Genomic DNA, 18608 nt, shown 5'->3' with positions numbered 1-18608 from the left:
TGAAATGAAAGGCATTCCAGCTGTTCTGACTAAGTTTGTGACAAAAAAAAAAGGAAAAAAAAAAAACAGATCACGACCCAGCCAGATCTACATCTGCTTTTCATCAGTGAATCCATGACGAGCGATGGAGAGCAGAACACGACATTACGAAAATACATTGAAGGCTACGATGCCAGTCATCGTCGTCCTAATGGATCCCTCCGCGAGCAAAGAAGATACAGGCCTGCTTCCAAAGAGGAACACTCGGGAGCGATGCCTTCTTGTGCATCGTGTGGAATCTACCTCGTCTCGCTTGACACCTGATGCATTAAACGTGTCTCTAATCTTGCCCTTTCAGATACATACTGGTTCTGATGATGATCCTGCGAAATCTGTCGAATCCAGGCAGTGCCACGCAAATCTTCTAGACGAAGCGAACTGGGAATACCTCGACTTAAAAAGCCGTCCGTCCCGTCTTCACCGTCTTCACCACACCTTTCACCGCCAACCGTCTCAAAACCTCCAACAGCAACCCATCACACCCCCTCGCCGCAACCAAGTCCACGCTCACGGGAACCATCTCCGTCCGCAAGCTAACGAAGCTCTCGTACGCCACCTGCCCTACGGGAATCCCGATCTCGGGACAGCTCGCCATGCTGGCCAGGTACGTCCCCGGTACCGCCGACCCGCCGCCGACGCCCGTGTACGAGTCCGAATACGCCCCGTCCCGCGCGCTCAGCGCCTGCTCCCGGTACGAGGGCAAGCCCCCCGTCCCCGCGTCCAGTATCATCAGACTCTCCGAGCACGTGTGCGGGTCCGGCCGGAGGACCTCGGAGAGGAAGAAGTCCTGGAACTCCCGCTTCGTCGCCAGCGCCGCCTCGTAGTCGGCCTCGCTTAAGCCGACGCTCCGCTGGAAGGCCGCGCGCGGGTTCGGGTCCAGCGGGGGCCGCCCGACGCCGGGGAACCTCGCGTCCCAGGCCTCCTCGAGCGGCACGCCGACCTTGTTGTACGAGACGTACTCCGCCAGCCTGTTGCTCCCCAGCTGGAACGCCATGACGTTTGTGATCTGCGTGTTCGACCCGGACGCGTGGAGCGTCGCGGTGATGTTCATCGGGGTGCGCACCATTCCGAACTCCTCCTCGAGCACGTCCATGAAGCCTTCGAACAGGGCCTGCGCGTCTGGGTTTCCCAGGGGGAAGTAGTCCACGGGGTAGATGAGCTTCCTCGGCATGCCCGTGAAGCTCCCGTTGACGGCTACCTGCGAGCCCTCGTACCATAAACTGTTCACTTCGCGGAACAGGACGGGATCCCTCGCGAACACGCCCGCCGTGTCCAAGGCGTCGGCCAACGGAATCACCCCGGTGAGGTCCATGCTCCCCCACGAGGGCCGCATGCCGTAGCTCCCGACGTAGGCCGATGGTCTGCGGACGCTGCCGCGGGTGTCGCTGCCGACGGCGAGGTCGAGCCAAGGGTACGCCGCGATGGCGGCCGCGCTGCCGGAGGAGGAGGACGAGGCGGAGAGGTAGCCGTCGCCGCGGGGGTTCCAGGGGTAGTGGTGGTCCTGCCAGAACCAGGGGTCGGCGCCGTGGGCGAACTGGCTTGTTTTCGTCTTGCCCTGTTCACGTCAGTTATCGTTGTCTTGTCGGGGACATCTTCTCATGGGCATTGAAAGAACTTACGACGATGACGGCGCCCATGTCGATCAGTTTCTGCGTCGGTACGGAGGTCATGTTAGCCGGGGGAAAGACCTCGGCGTAACTTCTCGATCCGCCGCTTGTCTGCACGCCTTCCAGGTCATAGATGTCTTTCAGGGCTACGCGGATACCGGCTAGGGGTCTGTCATCGCCCAGAGAGTAGAGGCGGGAAGGGACGGGGATCCAGGCGTCTTGGTTTGCTGCGATGAACACCTCGACGGGGCTGAAGGCCGCGGAGCCGGGAACGGGCGTGACGCCGAATAGGAAGGCTTCCTGCGCATCTCTGTACAGACGATACGTTTCGTGAATGGCCGTTGCCGATGGGTTGATGGAGAGGGTGTACGGGCCCGGCGGGAGCTCGTCAACGGACGGAATCGTCAGGCTCCGAAGTTGCGACGACTTGAGAGACGTGAAATTGTGTCCATCACCCGTGATGAAGTACGCGACATTTGACCGCTCTAACCAGGCGATCGCGGACGGGTCTAGGACGGCGTTCTCCGGCGTCGACACCACAACGGCGCCCTCGAGGAATTCCGTGCTCCATACGTCGTCGGTTGAGATGTAGAGAGCAGCCAAAGCGGACAACACGTCCGAAGTGATGCTGGTCTCATTGGTCTCAAACACGGTGAGAGGGAGGACCTGGGTAGTGTCGAGTGTCGAGTTGGCGGTGTTCACTGGTGCTGCCGGTGTGTAGTACGTTGAGTTACCGAAGGTGTATGTGAAGGCGCCGGATGGTGTGTTCGAGAGAACTTGGAAGCCGGCTTGGACAGGACGTGAAGCGGCTATGACCGTAGACACGGCGACTGCAAGGTGACTTGCGTACATGCTCGCGATGTCGAGGGAGCAGATAGTCGGCTTCTTCACCAAGTCTCCCTGTCTGACGTCTAAGATTAGCAACACGATTTATAGCTCAGCGAGCGCTTCACCATCGGATCGGAGCTGCTCCGCCTGACCGACTTCGGCGGAGGCAGCGTCGCGTAGTTTCCCGAAGGCCCATCGGCGCCATGTTGGAGTCTGTAGATAAGGATATTCAACCGCGGGGTACACATCCACATGGATTGGAGATACCGACGCGTTGGTAAGCATTAGACTGTTTGGTCATTGGTTGAGGGCAACATAGGTGGACTCGGATGAATGCAAGATGGTCTTGGCCACAATATCTATCTGCCGTGTTGGTAGATAAGATCGGGGATAATGACATCACGAAAGCCCATGTTTCCGGGGTCATCATCAATCGTTTGCTATCATTACACAGCGGACCACCGAATGGCGTCGACTTTAAGCTGTTGACATACAGATCAAATCACATCAAACCGACGTGCTTCTCGAGACCACCAACTCTCCCACCGCAGAAATGGGCGTGCCACCCATGATATCAAACACGGCCAACGGCGCCGCAAAGTCCCGTCTGATCCAATTCCGAAGCTCAACCGCCATCAGCGAATCAACGCCATAACTCGACAACGGCTTCGAAAGCTCGACATCCGCGGGCGCAATAGACATGGCGCGCGCGAGCTTGGCCACGAGAGAGTCGACGACAACCTGGAGTTTCTCCTCCGGGCTCGCCGCCGCCCGGAACAGCGCGGCCGGGTCGGTGGCCTCTACCTTGGCGCCGGCCTGCGTCCCCGCGACGCGCGAGAAGCCGCCGAAGAAGGGCCTCTCGAGCAGCGCCGGGGGAGACTCGCCCTTGGCGAGGAAATCAGCCGGCGTGCGCAGCCCGACGAGGACCTGGCTCCGTCCCGGCGACGCTACCGGGGCGTCGTGGTCGCAGCACAGCGTCAGCAGAGCGAGAAGCTCGCGCGCGTCGATCTGTTGCATGTCGTCCGTGGCCAGGCGCTGGCGTTGGAAGGCGGCCGTCTCCGCGACGATGCCGACGTCGCGCATCCAGCCGATGTCGAGGGATACCGCCTTCTGGCCGGTTTCGACGCGGTGACGGGCGAGGGCGTCCTGGAACGTGCAGCCGCCCGCGTAGTTGGCCGTCGCCATCTGGCCGATGATGCCGGCGAGGGACGAGAGCAGGACGAAGAAGTCGAGGTCCTTGGGCAGGAGGCGGTGGAGGTTCCACGCCGTGTCGATCTTTGCTTTGACGGCGATGTCCCACTGCGGCAGGGTCATGTTCTCGAACATGGCGTCCTGCAGGACCAGCGCGGCGTCGATGCAGCCTTTGATGGGGGGCATCGTGGTCGAGCAATCGGCCAGCACGACCGACAGGGCGGATTCCGAGGCGACGTCGCATTTGGGTGACAGGATGGCGACGCCGCGAGACCGGAGAGATTCAATGGTCTCTGTCGCCGCTTTGGACGAGGCTCCGGACCTGGACGGGACGATGAGGTGCTTTGCGCCGCGATCTGCCATCCATGTGAGAATGGCGCGGCCCACGCCTCCGAAGCCGCCCGCGACGAGGTACGACGCGTTCGCGTCGAACTTCCACGTCTTGCGGTCTGTGAGGTATTGCTGCGAGGAAACACAGGTCAGATTCGAATCATTGTGGGCGGGGAAATCACAACTTACCGGTACGACATCGTCGGCACTTGGCTCGATGACTACACGACCGATGTTTGACCCGTTTTGAAGCGCTCGGAAGGCCTGCTCGACTTGCGAGGCAGGATAGGACTTCACCGGCGAGGGAGACGCGTCGTTCTCGCACGCGAAGCCCATGGTATCCCGCAACAGCTCGGCAGTGAGGCGGGGGTCCTCTTGCATGATCTCCCGCAGGTCCACGGCCGAGAAGCTCACGTTCCTCGAGAAGCTGGACATGGGAAGGCCCGCGTCGGCCATGATGTCGGCCTTTCCAATCTCCACGAAGCGTCCGCGGCGCGCCATGCACCCCCACGACGCCCGCAGGCTGTCCCCGGACAACGAGTTGAGGACGACGTCGACGCCGCGCCCGTTGGTGACGCGCATAACGCCCTGCGCGAAGGACGTGTTGCGGCTGTGGAAGATGTTTTCCTCGGGAACCCCCATCTCGTCCACGAGGAACCGCTTCTTCTTCTCGCTGCCGACAGTCGCGTAGACCACGGCTCCGCGCTTCTGGGCCACGGACACGGCCATCTGACCCGTGCTGCCCGCGGCGGAGTGGATCAGGATCGTCTCCCCTTGGGCGATGCGCGCGACGTTGACGAGGGCGTGGTAGGCCGTCATTCCGGGGATGAGAACGGCGGCACCGGCGACGAAGGACATGGTTTCCCTGGGGATCTTGATCACCGAGGTCGCGGGAGCGCGGGGGTATCGGCGCATGCAGCCCGGGGAGACCATGCAGACGCGGTCGCCGATCTCGAAGGAGCCGCGACAGGCGCTGCCGGTCCTGGTGACGACGCCCGCGCAATCGTTGCCGAAATCTCTCTCGTCGAGGCGGCCCAGGGCTTGCAGGACATCGCGGAAGTTGACGCCCCACGCCTTGGCTTCGATCTCGACCTCCTCTGCTGCCAGGTCGGTCTCGAACGTGGTGTCTTCGATGAAACACAACGAGTCGAGGGTCCCGACGGTTTTGATCGAAAGTGATAACGCAGGTCCCTCGGACCACGGCTTTTGCTGGAGTTTTGGGAACAGGAGGGCATCGATCGCGGCATTGCCTTTGACGTCTTCCGTGGCCCTGCAGGTTTCGAGGAGCCCATTTCGTGCTGTGAACTCCAACTCGCTGCTGGCCTCCGAACTTAAGAAACAGTTCCGGAAGACCTTGCTGATGTGTTGTGAGGCGATTGATGGAGCACTGTCGCCTTGGGACTCGATTGCAAGCGTGACGATGTGGCTGTCGGCCATCTCGAGACGCAACGAGCGGAAGAAACCTTGAGCTTGGCTGTAGAACGGGCGTTGAGAATCTTCGGCGTTCGTTTCAGTCACCCACATCAACTTCTTCGAGTGACGAATGAGATGCTGCAACCAGGCTAGTCTGCTTTCCGACATGTCGAATAGGAAGGGGGTATCGACGCTCGCGAGGCAGAGAACCACGTCTTCGGGGTCCGGCTTGCTCTGCTGGAACTCATCGATGGACAGGATACTGACGGAGTGTCCGAGACCGAGACCGTTCGTATGGCTGCTAACTAGGTCGGCCACCTCTCTCTGCGTCTCTGACTGACCATCAACGACTACGAGGACCTTCAACGGCTTGACGATTGCTGAAGTCGGAGCGTCTTGCACGGCCGTCGAGACGATGACGCTGCAGATGTGACACCCGTCTTCCACATGATCCCTCAAAACAAGATCATTACCGGAATAACCGCTCTCTCGCAAGCAGCCATTCCACTGCTCCTCGTTCAGGAGCGGCGACATCTTCCGCCACTCCTCACGCGCGAGCCACCATCCCGGAACGAGACCGAAGGAGAAATTCACCACCACGTCCTCCGGCGCAATCACCTCCAAGATGAGCGCCCGTCCGCCTGGTTTGAGCGCAGTCCGCACGTTTTTCATGGTGCCCACCAGATCCGCCGTGGCGTGCAAGACGCTGCCGGCGACGATCAAATCGTACGAGCCCACCTCGAAGCCCTGGCTCTCCAGAGTGCGTTCTAGGTCCAGCGTCTTGAAGTTGATGCGACCTTCCAGGGCCTTCCAGCGCTCTCGGGCTCTGTCGAAGAACATCGGCGAGATGTCGGTGTAAGTGTACTCAGCCAGTCTCAGACCTCCCTTCTCCCTCTCGAGAGACTGCAACGCTCCCAGGACGTGGCCGGTGAAGCCGCCCGTGCCGGCGCCGACCTCGAGGATTCTCAGACCCGGGTTTTCGTGGGAGGCGAGTTCGAGGAAGTTGGACAGCCGCACGTCGCAGACTTGAGAGAACAAGTCGGCGTAGAAGACGTCGGCGAGATCCGAGTCAAATATCACCTCGAGCGGATCCTTCTCGCCGATCAGAATGTTCTTCAGCTCGCGCACCACGTTCGTGTGCAGCTTCCACGGCGGACGCATCGCCTCGATCGACTGAAGGCGTTGTTCCAGCTCTTCGTCGGTCAAGGGGGCCTCTGGGTCATCCTTCTGGGTTGCGTCAAGGCTGTCGAGATGATGTCTGATCCATGCCACGTGGCGCTGGAGGGAGGCCGGCACCTTGTCGAAATCTGCTGCCGACATGTCCCTCAGCGTCCTAGAGAGAGCGAGATTCATGACGGCGCACATCTCGAGGTGATGAGTGAGTGCTGTTGCGTCGTCCTTGACCACACGACTCGTGATGCACGCCTGCGAGAGCTGCTGCTGGTCGAGAAGACTCAGCTGGGGCTTCCATTCGGCATTATGCAAAAGCTGTCTCGGTGGAGCGCTGCTCTCATCAACTTTGGAGATGGCCTTCGTGACAAGGTGTTCGATAGACATCAGCACCTTTCCATTGTCGCTCAGAGTGTAGATGGTGGCATCCTCGCCGGCATCGTGGTCGACGTTTGCCACTCCCGAGCATCGGAGGGACCCGGTATCGGGGCTTTGCCAGCCCGATGCAGACACCCAGGCGTTGACGATCTTGACGGGGACGTTGGTGGCGGATGCGGATGCGGATGCTTGGGAGCTCGCCCGTGGCATATGGAAGACGGCATCCAGGACGGCTGGGTGTACGAGGCTTGAAGTGTTGAAGTGTGGTTTAGAGACATTGATGCGAGCAACCGCAGTGTGTCTGCCGTCCCAGTGAATGTCTTCCAGCAACCGGCACCAGTCTCCATACCGCAGGCCGTGATCGGCCGCATGGCGGTAGAAGACGTTCGAGTCTACCGGCTTCATGCACAACCCGGCCGCGTTCTTGTATCGTTTGAGAATGTCCTGGTCAAGCAGCGTCTTCTCCTTCTGAACATCAGCCTGAGAGGAGTCTTCCTCGTACTGGACCTGTATCCGCCCTCGGAAACACTCGGACCATTCCTTGTTACGATAACAGAAGACGCGAATGTCAGACCAAGTCGAGTCCTTTTCGTACGGCTTCTGAATCGGTCGAAGTTCGACAACGGTCTCGGTCCTGTCTTCCCAGGCTTCGCCTACAATGATGGGACTCATGAAGTTCGCCTCTTTGATCGAGTAGCCCGAAACAGTGCGATTGACGGGAACCATTTGCAAGGCCGCTTCCATGGCCATCACGAGCATGCCTGCCGCCGGGTACACCACGGTGTTGCTGACGTTGTGATCGGCGACCCACGGTTCAGTCTCGACGCTCAGGAAGTTCCTCCATCGCGGTTCCAGCGGGTTCCAGTCCGACACCCGTGTTCCCAGCGTCTCGCCGATCACGGCACCACGGAGCCTGTAGTCGCGGCTGATGCGCGACTCGGACCAGTACTTCTTGGAGTGGTCGAATGGGTACTCGGGGCAATCAACGAGGAATGATGTGTTGCCTTTCACTTGATTGACGGCGGTGATCTGCACCTGGTACCCGTAGGAGAACAGCTGCCCAACAAGTTCGAGCGTGGTGTCAACGGCTGATCGTTTTCGGAAGAGCACACTCGAGTACCGGACCTGCTTCGCACGAGATCCTGCTTGCGCTAACGTATCTGCGACAGGACGACGAAGTGCCGCGGTCGGTCCGATCTCCACAAGATCCGTGATGCTCCCCAGGAAGCCAGACTTCAAAGTGGAAGACTGCTGTGTCAACGCGTGGACGGCGTCGGAGAAGCGGACCGGAGACACCATGTTATCCACCCAGTATTGCGGCGTCGCCAAAACCGCAGAACGGACGCTTTTCCCTGTGACGGTCGAAACCATGACGATGGAAGAGCGAGGAGCGGAAGCCTCAAGTTCTCCCATCTGCTGTTTGTAGTCATCGGCGATGGCCAGCATGGCAGACGAGTGATACGCAACACCCGTCTTCAGCTTTTGAGCAAAGATGGAATCTATGTCGGCCTGCTTCTTGACGGCGTCTATGGCGTCCTCCGGTCCAGACAGGGTGCAGTTCAGGGGGCTGTTGACGCAAGCAACGCTGACGCCTGCGATGCCAAGGTTATCAAGATAGGTTGGAACGTCATTCTCAGCCAGATTCACAGAGATCATTGCGCCAGCTGGAGAGCTCGCGACCCGTAGTCTGCCAGCCAGCTGGCCACGATAGAAAGAGACTTTGCAAGCTGATTCCAGAGACAGAGCACCGATGGCGTACGCGGCAGCAATCTCACCAGAAGAGTGGCCGATGACCGCTTTGGGGACGATGCCAAAGCTCTTCAGCAACTCAATGAGAGCGAGCTGTACCGCGGTAGAAAGAGGCTGGCTGTATCCGGGGCGGTCGATGTTCTCGCCGTGCCGAAGCTCGTCCAGTAGCTCCCAGTCGCATCCCAGTGTACCGTAGATCTTGTTGACCCGCTTCAGAGTTTCCGCGAAGAGGGGGTATTGTTGAACAAGCTCCCAGCCCATGCCGGCGTACTGTGCTCCTTGGCCAGTGAAGACAAAGGCGAGTCCGACTTCCCCCGAGCTACGGACCGGCTTGGAGGCGATAAAGCTGGCAGCATCGCTGGAATCCGTGGTAACAATGGCAGACGTGCGCCAGAGCATGCGGCTTCGTCGGTTGGACAGAGTGTAGGCGAGGCGGTCGAGTCTGGCTGGGTCGTTCGAAATGTTGTTCTCGTAGAAGGATTTGTACTGCTCGGTCGTCCTCTTTACCGCCTTCTCGTCCGCTGCAGACCATACGAGCAACCGAGGTTGGGCTGCGACATCGTCAAAATTCTGCAGTTTGTTGTGGCCATTGATGTCTCCATTGACGTGGCCGTTGATGTGACCTTCAACATGGCCGTTGCTCCCATTCCCGTTCGAGGTTGTACCGTTGGTGATTGAGAGGCCGTTCAACAAGGCGCCGGTGGGAGCCGTTGTGCAATGGTTGCCGACGAGGCCTCTCTCGTGCAGGTAGTGATAGGCGTCATCGAGGACAACGTGAGTATTCGTGCCTCCAAAGCCGAACGAGCATACGGAAATGCGGCGCAAGCCTTGGCTTGGCCATACGATCTCCTTGATTGGGATCTTCGTGATTATGCAGGTTAGCTCGCAGTCTCGGCCTTACGGAATGCGCAGGTCGTGTACTCACTGCAACATTGTAAAACTCGGTGTCGATATCGGGGTTGATCTCCTCAAAATTCGCATGGGGCGGAATAACGCCTTTCTCGAGAGAGACTAGACCACAATACCAGTAAGTAAGAGCACCTAATTGAATCAACAACGGCACTTACTAATGGATTTGACCACACCGGCCAAGCCACTGCTCCCTTCGAGGTGACCAATATTGGTCTTGACTGACCCGCTGCGAATCCAGTCAGCCGCGTTCTCTGTCCAAGCCAGTGGAGAGTCATGGAAACGCTTCACCAAATCACTTACACATAGAGCGGCTCTTCGGCGGACCGAGAGCTCCGGAAAACGTTGCCTATAGCTTTCACCTCGATCGGGTCCCCCACGGGCGTTCCAGTACCTGCATCGTACTTGTCAGCGGGACGACACACTCAAAGTGTCTGATGGACCGATGATCCTCGATTTACCATGAGCCTCCACATAACGGGTCTTGTCAAAAGCAAGATTGGCTTTCTTGTACACGTGGCGTATCAACTCTTCCTGAGCCTTCGGATTAGGCTGGGTCAAAGAAGGCGTCTGACCGTCCTGGTTCGTGCCGGTCGCTCGGATGACGGAGCGAATCATGTCGCCATCCCGCAGAGCCGCCGGAAGTGGCTTCAGCACGAGAGCGACGAAGCCCTCACCTCGAGCATAGCCGTTCGCCCGGCTGTCGAATGTCCAACACTTACCATCCGGGGATAAGAAGCCGAGATTTGACAGCCAGTGGGTGAGGGTAGGGGTCAGCATCAGACTGGAACCGGTGACGAGCGCCTGTATGTCTCGGCCGGTTAGTTCCCAGGACCACAATTTCAGGCAACGGAAAGACGCACAGATGAGGACTCTCCGGCCCGCAGAGACTGGCATGCCATGTCCAGGGCGACGAGGCTGCTGGAACAGGCAGTGTCGATGTGAACACTGGGCCCCCTCAGGTCGAAGTACCAGCTCACTCGATTGGCGATGAGCGACGATGCCATACCGGTGGCGGCCGTCCTCTCGACGTTTTCTGGATCTTGCGATAGCATCCTTGACCAATCGTCCGTGAAGGACGCGGAGAAGACGCCGGTCCTCGATCCCTTCAGCTTCTCAGCGGGGATTCCGGCTAGAGGTACCCTGGTCAGCACGCCAGACGAAGGCGATCGTTTCCCGTAGTTGGATCAACCGGTTGTCTCACCATTTTCAAGAGCACGATACGACGTCTCCAGTGTCCACCGTTGCATGGGGTCGAGGGCTTCGAGATGATTTTGTCAGCTCGTTGCTTTTTTGTCTCAAGAATTAGCGCCAGCTACTACATACCGGCAGCCTCTTTCGTGGAGATTGAAAAGAAAGGAGCATCGAATGAAGCAGGATCATCGTTGATGAAATGGCCTCCTTGACAGTTGAACTGTGGCATATGTCAAAATTAGGAGACCCAATTTCCTGGGATTTCCTCCGGCCTCGTTCATGTGTGGTCACGTACCTTGCTTCGTTTGCCAGACACGAAGGCTTCGGCATTCATGCGACTTTCAGGCCACGGCGTGGACAAATTCCTCCGGTTCTGCAGGACATCCCAAAAGCTGGCAACATCGTCTACACCTTGAGGTAGTTTGAATGACATGCCAACCACGGCGATATCGTTGGCCGTGGTATCTGCCGTGAGCAGCTGCATGCGATCGGGCTCCTCTGCGATTGAACCCATGGTGTCGGTACCGTAATTTTGTCACGTAAAGGGGCGAGATGAAAACAGCAATGTTCTGAATGCAACGCTCTCACTTTCACACGGACATTCAGTTTCGAAACTGCCAACAGAGCTCGTCCCCTATTGTGATATATGAGACAATTGAACCCTAATGCCCAAGCATCTGGGATTTCAAAGACTCTGGGGCTTTGGAACCAGACCCCATGGCCTCGTCTCGTTGAAAGTTTCCGTTTTGTTACCGCCCTCTGAACATCTCCATCTGCATACATACATCACCAGGGTCTGCTGCACAGCAACATCGCTATGCAGACAAGGCAGTTGAGAGTCACTTGAAATTCAACAACACAACCGCCAACACAACGTAGCGTCGAATCCCGATGCAATGGAGACCAGCCCACTGGGCCTCCACCATCAACATCAGACTCTTCTCTCCCCGGCGGCCCGGGGAACCCGTCCCGTCGCTTGCGAAGTGGAGGTCAGGCGGATGCGGTGGGCCTCCCGCCAAGGAAGACACGGGCTCGCTTCGGGTCGTTAGCTCAATGTCGGTCTTTCGCCGGCGATCAGTTCATGACCATGTTAGGCAACGTCTCAATCCTTGGAGGATTGGTGAAGGGGCCACATATCACGTATCCCTGTATTATCTGTGCCTCTTTGCCCTTGTCGACGAAGTCCGAACTATGCTTCCGTATTGGTTACCCAATCGGCCCTCGATCTTCTGATACAGGAACGTAGCCCTTACACTCACATGGGAAGTGAAGACGAGGCGGATTGCTAGTTTCTCATGGTAGGAATCCTCTGAAGCCATTCCAAGCAGATGCCTTCATGTAGGAGCTACACTAGGTGGTTTTAGCGGTTTATTCATGGGTCTGCATCTTCATGTCTTTGCCGGTCAAATCCCGTCGAGCCCAGGAATCAGCACTCAATCTTCTGCCGTCTTGATTGTGCGATCAATTACCCGAAGCGTCCCTCGTAAGGCCTGCTGGTCCCTCTGTCCAGGCACTTGGTGCCCCTGATCATGCACGAACACCTGGCGGTTGTCACATAGACGCGCAAGGGAACTATGCACCTGCTCGGGCGTGCTCCACCCAATTTCGGCCCAGACTTTCTGCAGGGGCGACTGCACGTCGGTGCGAGTCGTGCTCTCGTGCGAGTAGACATGTGCCGTGGGAATGAATATCGAGACTGCGTCCTTGGCGGGATCCAGACTCCTCACGATGCCGGCCGCGAGGTCGTCTGGATCCAGCGGCGGTGCTGCGCTGAAGAAGATACCGCATTTAAAGTTTGCAAACGGCCGCCGAGAGTCTTCGACGAGCAGAGTCGCAGCGATGATGCCGCCCTCAGAGAACCCCATGATACCATCGAAGGGTCCCTGACTCTGTACCACGTCGATAAGGCCGTCGAGCAGTTCTTGGTACTGGCGAACGTCGGAAGGCTCTCCCAAATAGCCGTACCGGTCTTGATCATCGTCTATGTTTTCGCCTGCTGTGGTTTCATCTGGCCCAAGTCAGTCATGAGTAGCCTGAGGAATCGGATATGTCCTGCCATACCATCGCCCATTCGTATTGGTATGTCTCCATTGAGAAACTCAAAGTGGTGTTCGCCAAGGTCTTCTCGGAGTCTCGCTGCCACCCAAGCATGATCAGTCAAGTGATCATCCTCATGTTCAACGCACATTCATAGACTGAGAAGTCATATTGGCAAAGCTCAAGTGTAGTGCCCTTAACTTGAGATGACAAGTTTCTTACCAGTTTGGAACTCGAATATCTTACAAAGGATGAATCAGCACCACCGTATCCTAGGTAATGTACACACTTCAGACCTGCGTCATACCTTTGCACTTGTTGCCCTCCCATGAAGGCACAGGAAACGCATCTTTACGGGAGTTGAAGAAAAAGGAAGGGGCTGGATGCCGGGACAAGGTGAGGGTTTCGAATCCGACTAAAACAACGGGGAGTGGCGAGACGTAGTCCAAAAATCATAAGCGATGGTCCGGATTCGGAAGAATTCTTCCTTGCCCAAGGATTATCCGACTCTGGTACGACACTGATATCGATATGCACGGCAAGTGGAAAAGACTGGGCCGTCGTGCAGAAAAGGATCAAAACCCCCAGGGAAGTGAAATGGCTGACTCGGCAAAACCAAGAACACGAATACCCGGACTCGACGTTCTTCAGAGGCACTGAGGTACAGAGGCCTGGCTTCCGACAGAGCCCAGCCTGCCAAGTGCAGATCTCGCGTTGTCTCCCTTTGCGGCACAGCCAGTGAGGTAACTTTTGACAAGATCCGAGGTTTCTAAGAGCCCTTGTCGAAATGAGAGGCAAATTGACGGTCATGACAAGGTTCCCTGCCAACCGTTACATGCTCATAATACCGGCGTAGGTATGATCCAGGGGTTACTCGGAATTTTCACCATAGAAAGTGCCGTGTTCATCCAACCATACTTCGCGAGCCTCTCATAAGAGGCTTTGAGGTCATCCAAATCCCTCAGTCTACTGCCAACTATTTGCCGACTAAGAACATCCATCCAACGACAGCTTCACACGTTTCGAGCACCAAGCTTGCCCCACATGGCGGCTGTCGACTTCACCAAGATGACTCCGGAGGAGCTGGACGCGGTGTTGGAAGGGCCAGCCATGGCTCCGCCGGACGGAGAAGTCAGCAACTTTGTTGACCCTCCAAACGAAAATGGCCTGGCCATCGCCATTATCGCCATTTGCTTGGTCGTTGTTGTCCTCTGTCTCGCCGTCCGCGCATATGCCAGATTGATCATTCTGAAAAGAGCGCAAACTCAAGAATACTTGATTCTGGCAGCTTTTGTTAGTAACATCTACAGCGTTACCGTTACCGTAACCTAACGCCACCTCATAGACATGTTTCATCGGATGGACCTGGGGTACCATAAGCCTGATTGACAACCCGGGATACTACGTCCACACATGGAATGTCAAGCTTCGAGATACAGTCAGCATGGGACTGGTGAGTTCAACATCCTCCTTGAGTCTGAAGCATTGCCCACAAGGCAAAACACTAACAACCACAAGGTCATTCACATCATAGGCCTTTTCTACTCCGTGTGCCTTCCACTCCTCAAGATATCGATCTTGCTGGAATGGCTTGGTTTATTCGTCCCCGGTAACAGAAACTGGTTCTGGTGGGTGAGTTGGGGCCTGATAGGCATCCAGATTGCCTTCGCAATCGCTGCGGTCATCGCTTTGAATATGGTCTGCATCCCAGCGCAGAAGAAGTGGGAGTTCTGGCTTCCGGGCAAGTGTATCAATGCCCACGACATTGAGACCGTCTCAGCTAGCTTCCAGCTTGTCTCGGACTGCATCATTCTCGTACTTCCCCAGAAGGCAATTTGGGACCTGCAGATGGGCTGGAAGAGAAAGCTAGGTGTCTCTGTCATCTTCTCGCTCGGTCTTTTGTAAGTGCCCCTTCACCAGACACGAACTGCTCAAGAGATGTTCATCAATCTGACTTCCATCTCAGCGCTTGCGTTTCCGCTGCCTTCCGTCTCGCCGTCACAGTTTCGTACGCCGAAGCCGCAGATACCATATACCACATCGGACCCGTCTGTTTCTGGGCTTTTGCCGAGATGACATGCGGCTTCATCGTCGTCTGCCTTCCTTGTGCGCCTAAGATCTTGCTGGAGAGCGGTGTCTGGCGCAAAATGAAGAAGGGACTCGGAATGAGCGTTACTGCCGGGGCCACCGGCGCCAGCGGAACCGGCATGACTCCGAAAAACCGGTCGGGGTCAAGCGCCATGAGATCGAAAAACATGCGGCCAGCCGGTAACTCGTATTTGGAAATCGACGACACAGAGATGAAGACATTCCAGTCTGAGTCGACCGAGCATCTCCGCGAAGATCCACGAGCCAACAAGCTGGACCAAGGCATCGTGCGCACCACACAAGTCACTGTCACTCAGAACTCAGACACTTCCAGCGGCAAGGAGGGCATGTACAGCCATCAAGCACCGCAATGGAGGTAATCCATGCTTGGCATCTGGTTCCATCAGCTTCGGTCCTTCGGGTGCAGACGGCTTGACCCGCGGGGAAAACCAAGTGTTCCAGGCCTGTTTACGTAGCAATAGTCAGGGGTCGAGACGGACCGACACAAAAGTCCCTTTCTGTATATTAAAACCAATAACTGTACAAATGTAACATGTATCCATACTCTGCAGCCCTGCTGCTTCCAAGCAAGAGGCAAATGTTCACAGTTAGGGAAAACCGCAATTGAATCATTCTTCTAAGTTGTCCTGTTGGCGAACCGGGAAAGACCCCTTGGGGTCCGACGTCGTATAAGACTTGGCACCAACCAACAGCCGTATTGTGAAGAGGGGGCTTGGAGAAAAGCAAGGGGCAGAAATTCGGCAAAGATCGACAGGTGAAGATGAAGAAATGCGCACCCTGGACCCTGCAGGCTGCAGAAACGCGGTAGTGACGGTTGCAACGGCATCCCAAAATGGCATGTCGGTCACCGGTGGGGACTTGTTCCTGATCGCAGAACATCCGTGACAAGCGCGAATGGTATGATATGATGGGGTCAGTACAAGTCGGTTCCATTTCTCTCCCCACGATTTCGTCGTTCACAGCTTGTGGTTGGGCCATCGACCCAACTTCCCTTGTGTAATTGGTCAAGCTCTGCACATATGTAATATGAGGTGTCCTGATGCGTGGGGCTTGGTTACGTTCAGACAACGGTTTGTTGACAAGGGTTCTGATCCCATTTGCACGTCCCCAAGGCCACAATCAACGGCTTCGGTTCCGACCTTCAAGTGCGTGACGATCCTGGCAACCCCAGACCCCTCGATAATGTCGGGATATCTGTGATATGCAGTATGCCAAGGTGGGATACACCGCTTAATCCGCCATCCGGAACCTAGTAACTCCCGCTCACGCCCTCATACGGCATAAATCACCGTTCCCCTTATGGCTGTGTCTACTGCAGAGCTCAAAAAGGAAAGCATCATTGGAGTTCTGACTCTCGACATTCACACACATCTTTGCTGCAATACAACTCATTAGTCAAAGTCACACTGCCTCGATAACATCATGCCTAAGGTCGAGGAATTCCAGCTCCACCCTCTTGGATGGGAGAACGACCCGGAAGAGGAGCGCCGCGAGCTCTCCACGCTCGACTACTTGTCGGCTATGGTCTACAACAACTATGCTCTGTTCTTCAAGCTTGAAGACGAGCAGAAGAGGTGACTGGCACTTTGATCCTCGGCAAAACGTCAACAATTTCTAACTTCCCATCAGCAAAGTAGCAGCGGTGCTTAAGGAAGGCCTGGAGCGCACCCTCAGCCAGGCCAGGCATCTTGTTGGCACCATCGAAAAGGGTGACGACAACCGCTACTTCTTCGTCAAGAAGAAGGACAGCACTGTGAAATTCGTTGTTCAGTATCTTGACTCCCCGGAGGACAAGTTTGCGTCTTTCTCTGATATCGAGAAAGCTCATTTTGTCTCGACCACTCTGGGCGATATCAAGGTCCTGAGCAATGCTCCCATGACCTATGGCGAGAAGCCGGAAGCCCACCCGGACTGCAGCCCCGTTATCGCATCGTACAAGGCCAACTTCATCCCAGGCGGTCTCATCTTCAACATGCACTCTCATCACTACAGTAACGATGTCGTTGGCTGGGGAAACTTTGCCAAGCAGCTGGCTGACAACTGTTACGCCATCGTCAACAAGACGGGGTTCCCTACTTTTGACCCCCAATGCCTTGATCGCAGCCGTTTCATTGCTCCTTCGGTCCCGGAGGAGTCTCGGGTCAACGCGCCTCCTCAGGCCGACCGCCACCCGGATCACAAGATTTCGCAGTCTCTCATCTTCCACTTGCCCAAGAGCAAGGCCGCCGAGCTGAAGAAAATTGCTTCGCCCAACGACGGCACCTGGATTTCCACGTACGATGCCATCTGCGCGCTCATGTGGCGAACATTCTCCAAAATTCGCGAGCCCGTCTTCAAGCCGGACCCTACCTCCACGCCCATCTGGGCCGAGGCGGCTACCATGTCCAAGCGACTCAAGAACCCCACGATGCCCGCTCGCATGCAGGGCAACACCTTCTTCGCCACCATGTCTGCTGCGGCTGCCGTACCACAGCTGACCGTGGCTGAGATCGTCTCAGAGGCTCCGTTGACCAAACTCGCGAGCTACGTGCGTCAAATGACCAACGGCGTCACCCAGGAAATGCTTTTCGGCGCGCTGGACTCTCTTGCGCCGATCAGGAACAAGCAAGACTTGGCCATCCGCATCAACTCATTCCCTCCTATGACGCTGGTCATGACCGACTGGAGAGACTCGGATGTGTGCAACTCCGACTTTGGCTTCGGAAAGCCCGTCGCCTTCCGACACCTGTTTGACACTGTCACGGAAGGTCTTGCCATCGTGTACCCGCCGCATAACGGTCCGGCTGGAGATGACGAAGGCATTGAGGTCCAGGTCTCCTTCGAGAAAGAACTCCAACAGCAGTTGGTGAATGACCCCGAGTGGAAGAAGTACTTCGAGTTCAGAGGTGTTGATGCAGAGGAAACCAACCCAACCGGAACTGAGACCGTGCCAGTGGCTTAAAATGTCGGCGGGGCCATGTATTTGAACGACCTGAGGCCCAGGTAGAAAGAAATATTAAAAAAGCACTTGCATTCTTATCCCCGACTCATTCATAAACGCTCAATTGCTACGCCTTATACGAAGTCTCCTCAAATAATGAAAGTGAAACTCGAAAGCTGGATAAATAGCTCATCATGCTAGGCAAACATTATACTATCAAACAGATCATCTGATGCAGAAGCAATGTGTGTTCGAAGGTATGGATATCAATTAGAAGTTCTGAAATGGATGGACTGTACGATTTAAAGCATGCAGAGGCCCCGTGACCTGTGAGACTTCATATTCTTCAAATCCGACATTGCAACATCGAGGCCGTGATGCGGCACGTTTTGTGAAAATAGGCTATCGCATTAGCACTCTAGCGGTCAGAATACGTAGGAGATGAGTTCTGATGCTGCTGTGCCTGATCTACAATGAGCAGAAATTGAACGTCATGACATATATAGTGTTGATTGAGGAATACTAGCTAGAGTGCCCTTCAATATTGTGGCTTATTTGTGGCTATTGCCCGCTGTAGACTCATACGGCGAAAACTCAAAGTCTCAAATCAAGCAAGCAGTGTTGATTGAGGAAAGCTTTTCATCAAATGTCAAGTATCAATGCCGGGAAATATACACGGACATAATTAAGCATAATACCTGCCTTTCTCTTGACAATCAACGTGAACTCTTTAA

At 56.1% G+C, this 18608-nt stretch overlaps 4 protein-coding genes across 4 annotated transcripts; 2 read left to right on the top strand and 2 right to left on the bottom strand.

Annotated features, from left to right (window-relative positions):
* Nucleotides 1-433: 433 nt before the first annotated feature.
* Nucleotides 434-11322, bottom strand: CkaCkLH20_09764 (uncharacterized protein; the record flags this gene model as incomplete). Its single annotated transcript, XM_038892479.1, has 12 exons — nt 434-1594; nt 1659-2546; nt 2988-4127; nt 4185-9566; nt 9631-9716; nt 9773-9843; nt 9918-10008; nt 10076-10418; nt 10478-10746; nt 10819-10875; nt 10941-11028; nt 11104-11322. The coding sequence occupies 12 exons, from the start codon at nt 11320-11322 to the stop codon at nt 434-436; spliced, it is 9795 nt and encodes a 3264-aa protein (XP_038742362.1).
* A 919-nt stretch (nt 11323-12241) lies between these two features.
* CkaCkLH20_09763 (uncharacterized protein) lies at nt 12242-12996 on the bottom strand (the record flags this gene model as incomplete). The annotated part of the gene is made up of 2 exons (XM_038892478.1): nt 12242-12816; nt 12870-12996. The coding sequence occupies 2 exons, from the start codon at nt 12994-12996 to the stop codon at nt 12242-12244; spliced, it is 702 nt and encodes a 233-aa protein (XP_038742361.1).
* Nucleotides 12997-13889: 893 nt separating this feature from the next.
* Nucleotides 13890-15313, top strand: CkaCkLH20_09762 (uncharacterized protein; the record flags this gene model as incomplete). Its single annotated transcript, XM_038892477.1, has 4 exons — nt 13890-14138; nt 14191-14298; nt 14364-14746; nt 14812-15313. The coding sequence occupies 4 exons, from the start codon at nt 13890-13892 to the stop codon at nt 15311-15313; spliced, it is 1242 nt and encodes a 413-aa protein (XP_038742360.1).
* Nucleotides 15314-16376: 1063 nt separating this feature from the next.
* Nucleotides 16377-17895, top strand: CkaCkLH20_09761 (uncharacterized protein; the record flags this gene model as incomplete). Its single annotated transcript, XM_038892476.1, has 2 exons — nt 16377-16528; nt 16584-17895. The coding sequence occupies 2 exons, from the start codon at nt 16377-16379 to the stop codon at nt 17893-17895; spliced, it is 1464 nt and encodes a 487-aa protein (XP_038742359.1).
* Nucleotides 17896-18608: the final 713 nt, after the last annotated feature.

The sequence above is a fragment of the Colletotrichum karsti genome (assembly GCF_011947395.1).
Source record: "Colletotrichum karsti strain CkLH20 chromosome Unknown Scaffold35, whole genome shotgun sequence".
NCBI lineage: Eukaryota > Fungi > Ascomycota > Sordariomycetes > Glomerellales > Glomerellaceae > Colletotrichum > Colletotrichum karsti.
The sequence above is the reverse complement of the archived record's forward strand: the minus strand, read 5'-3'. Positions and strand labels throughout refer to the sequence as shown.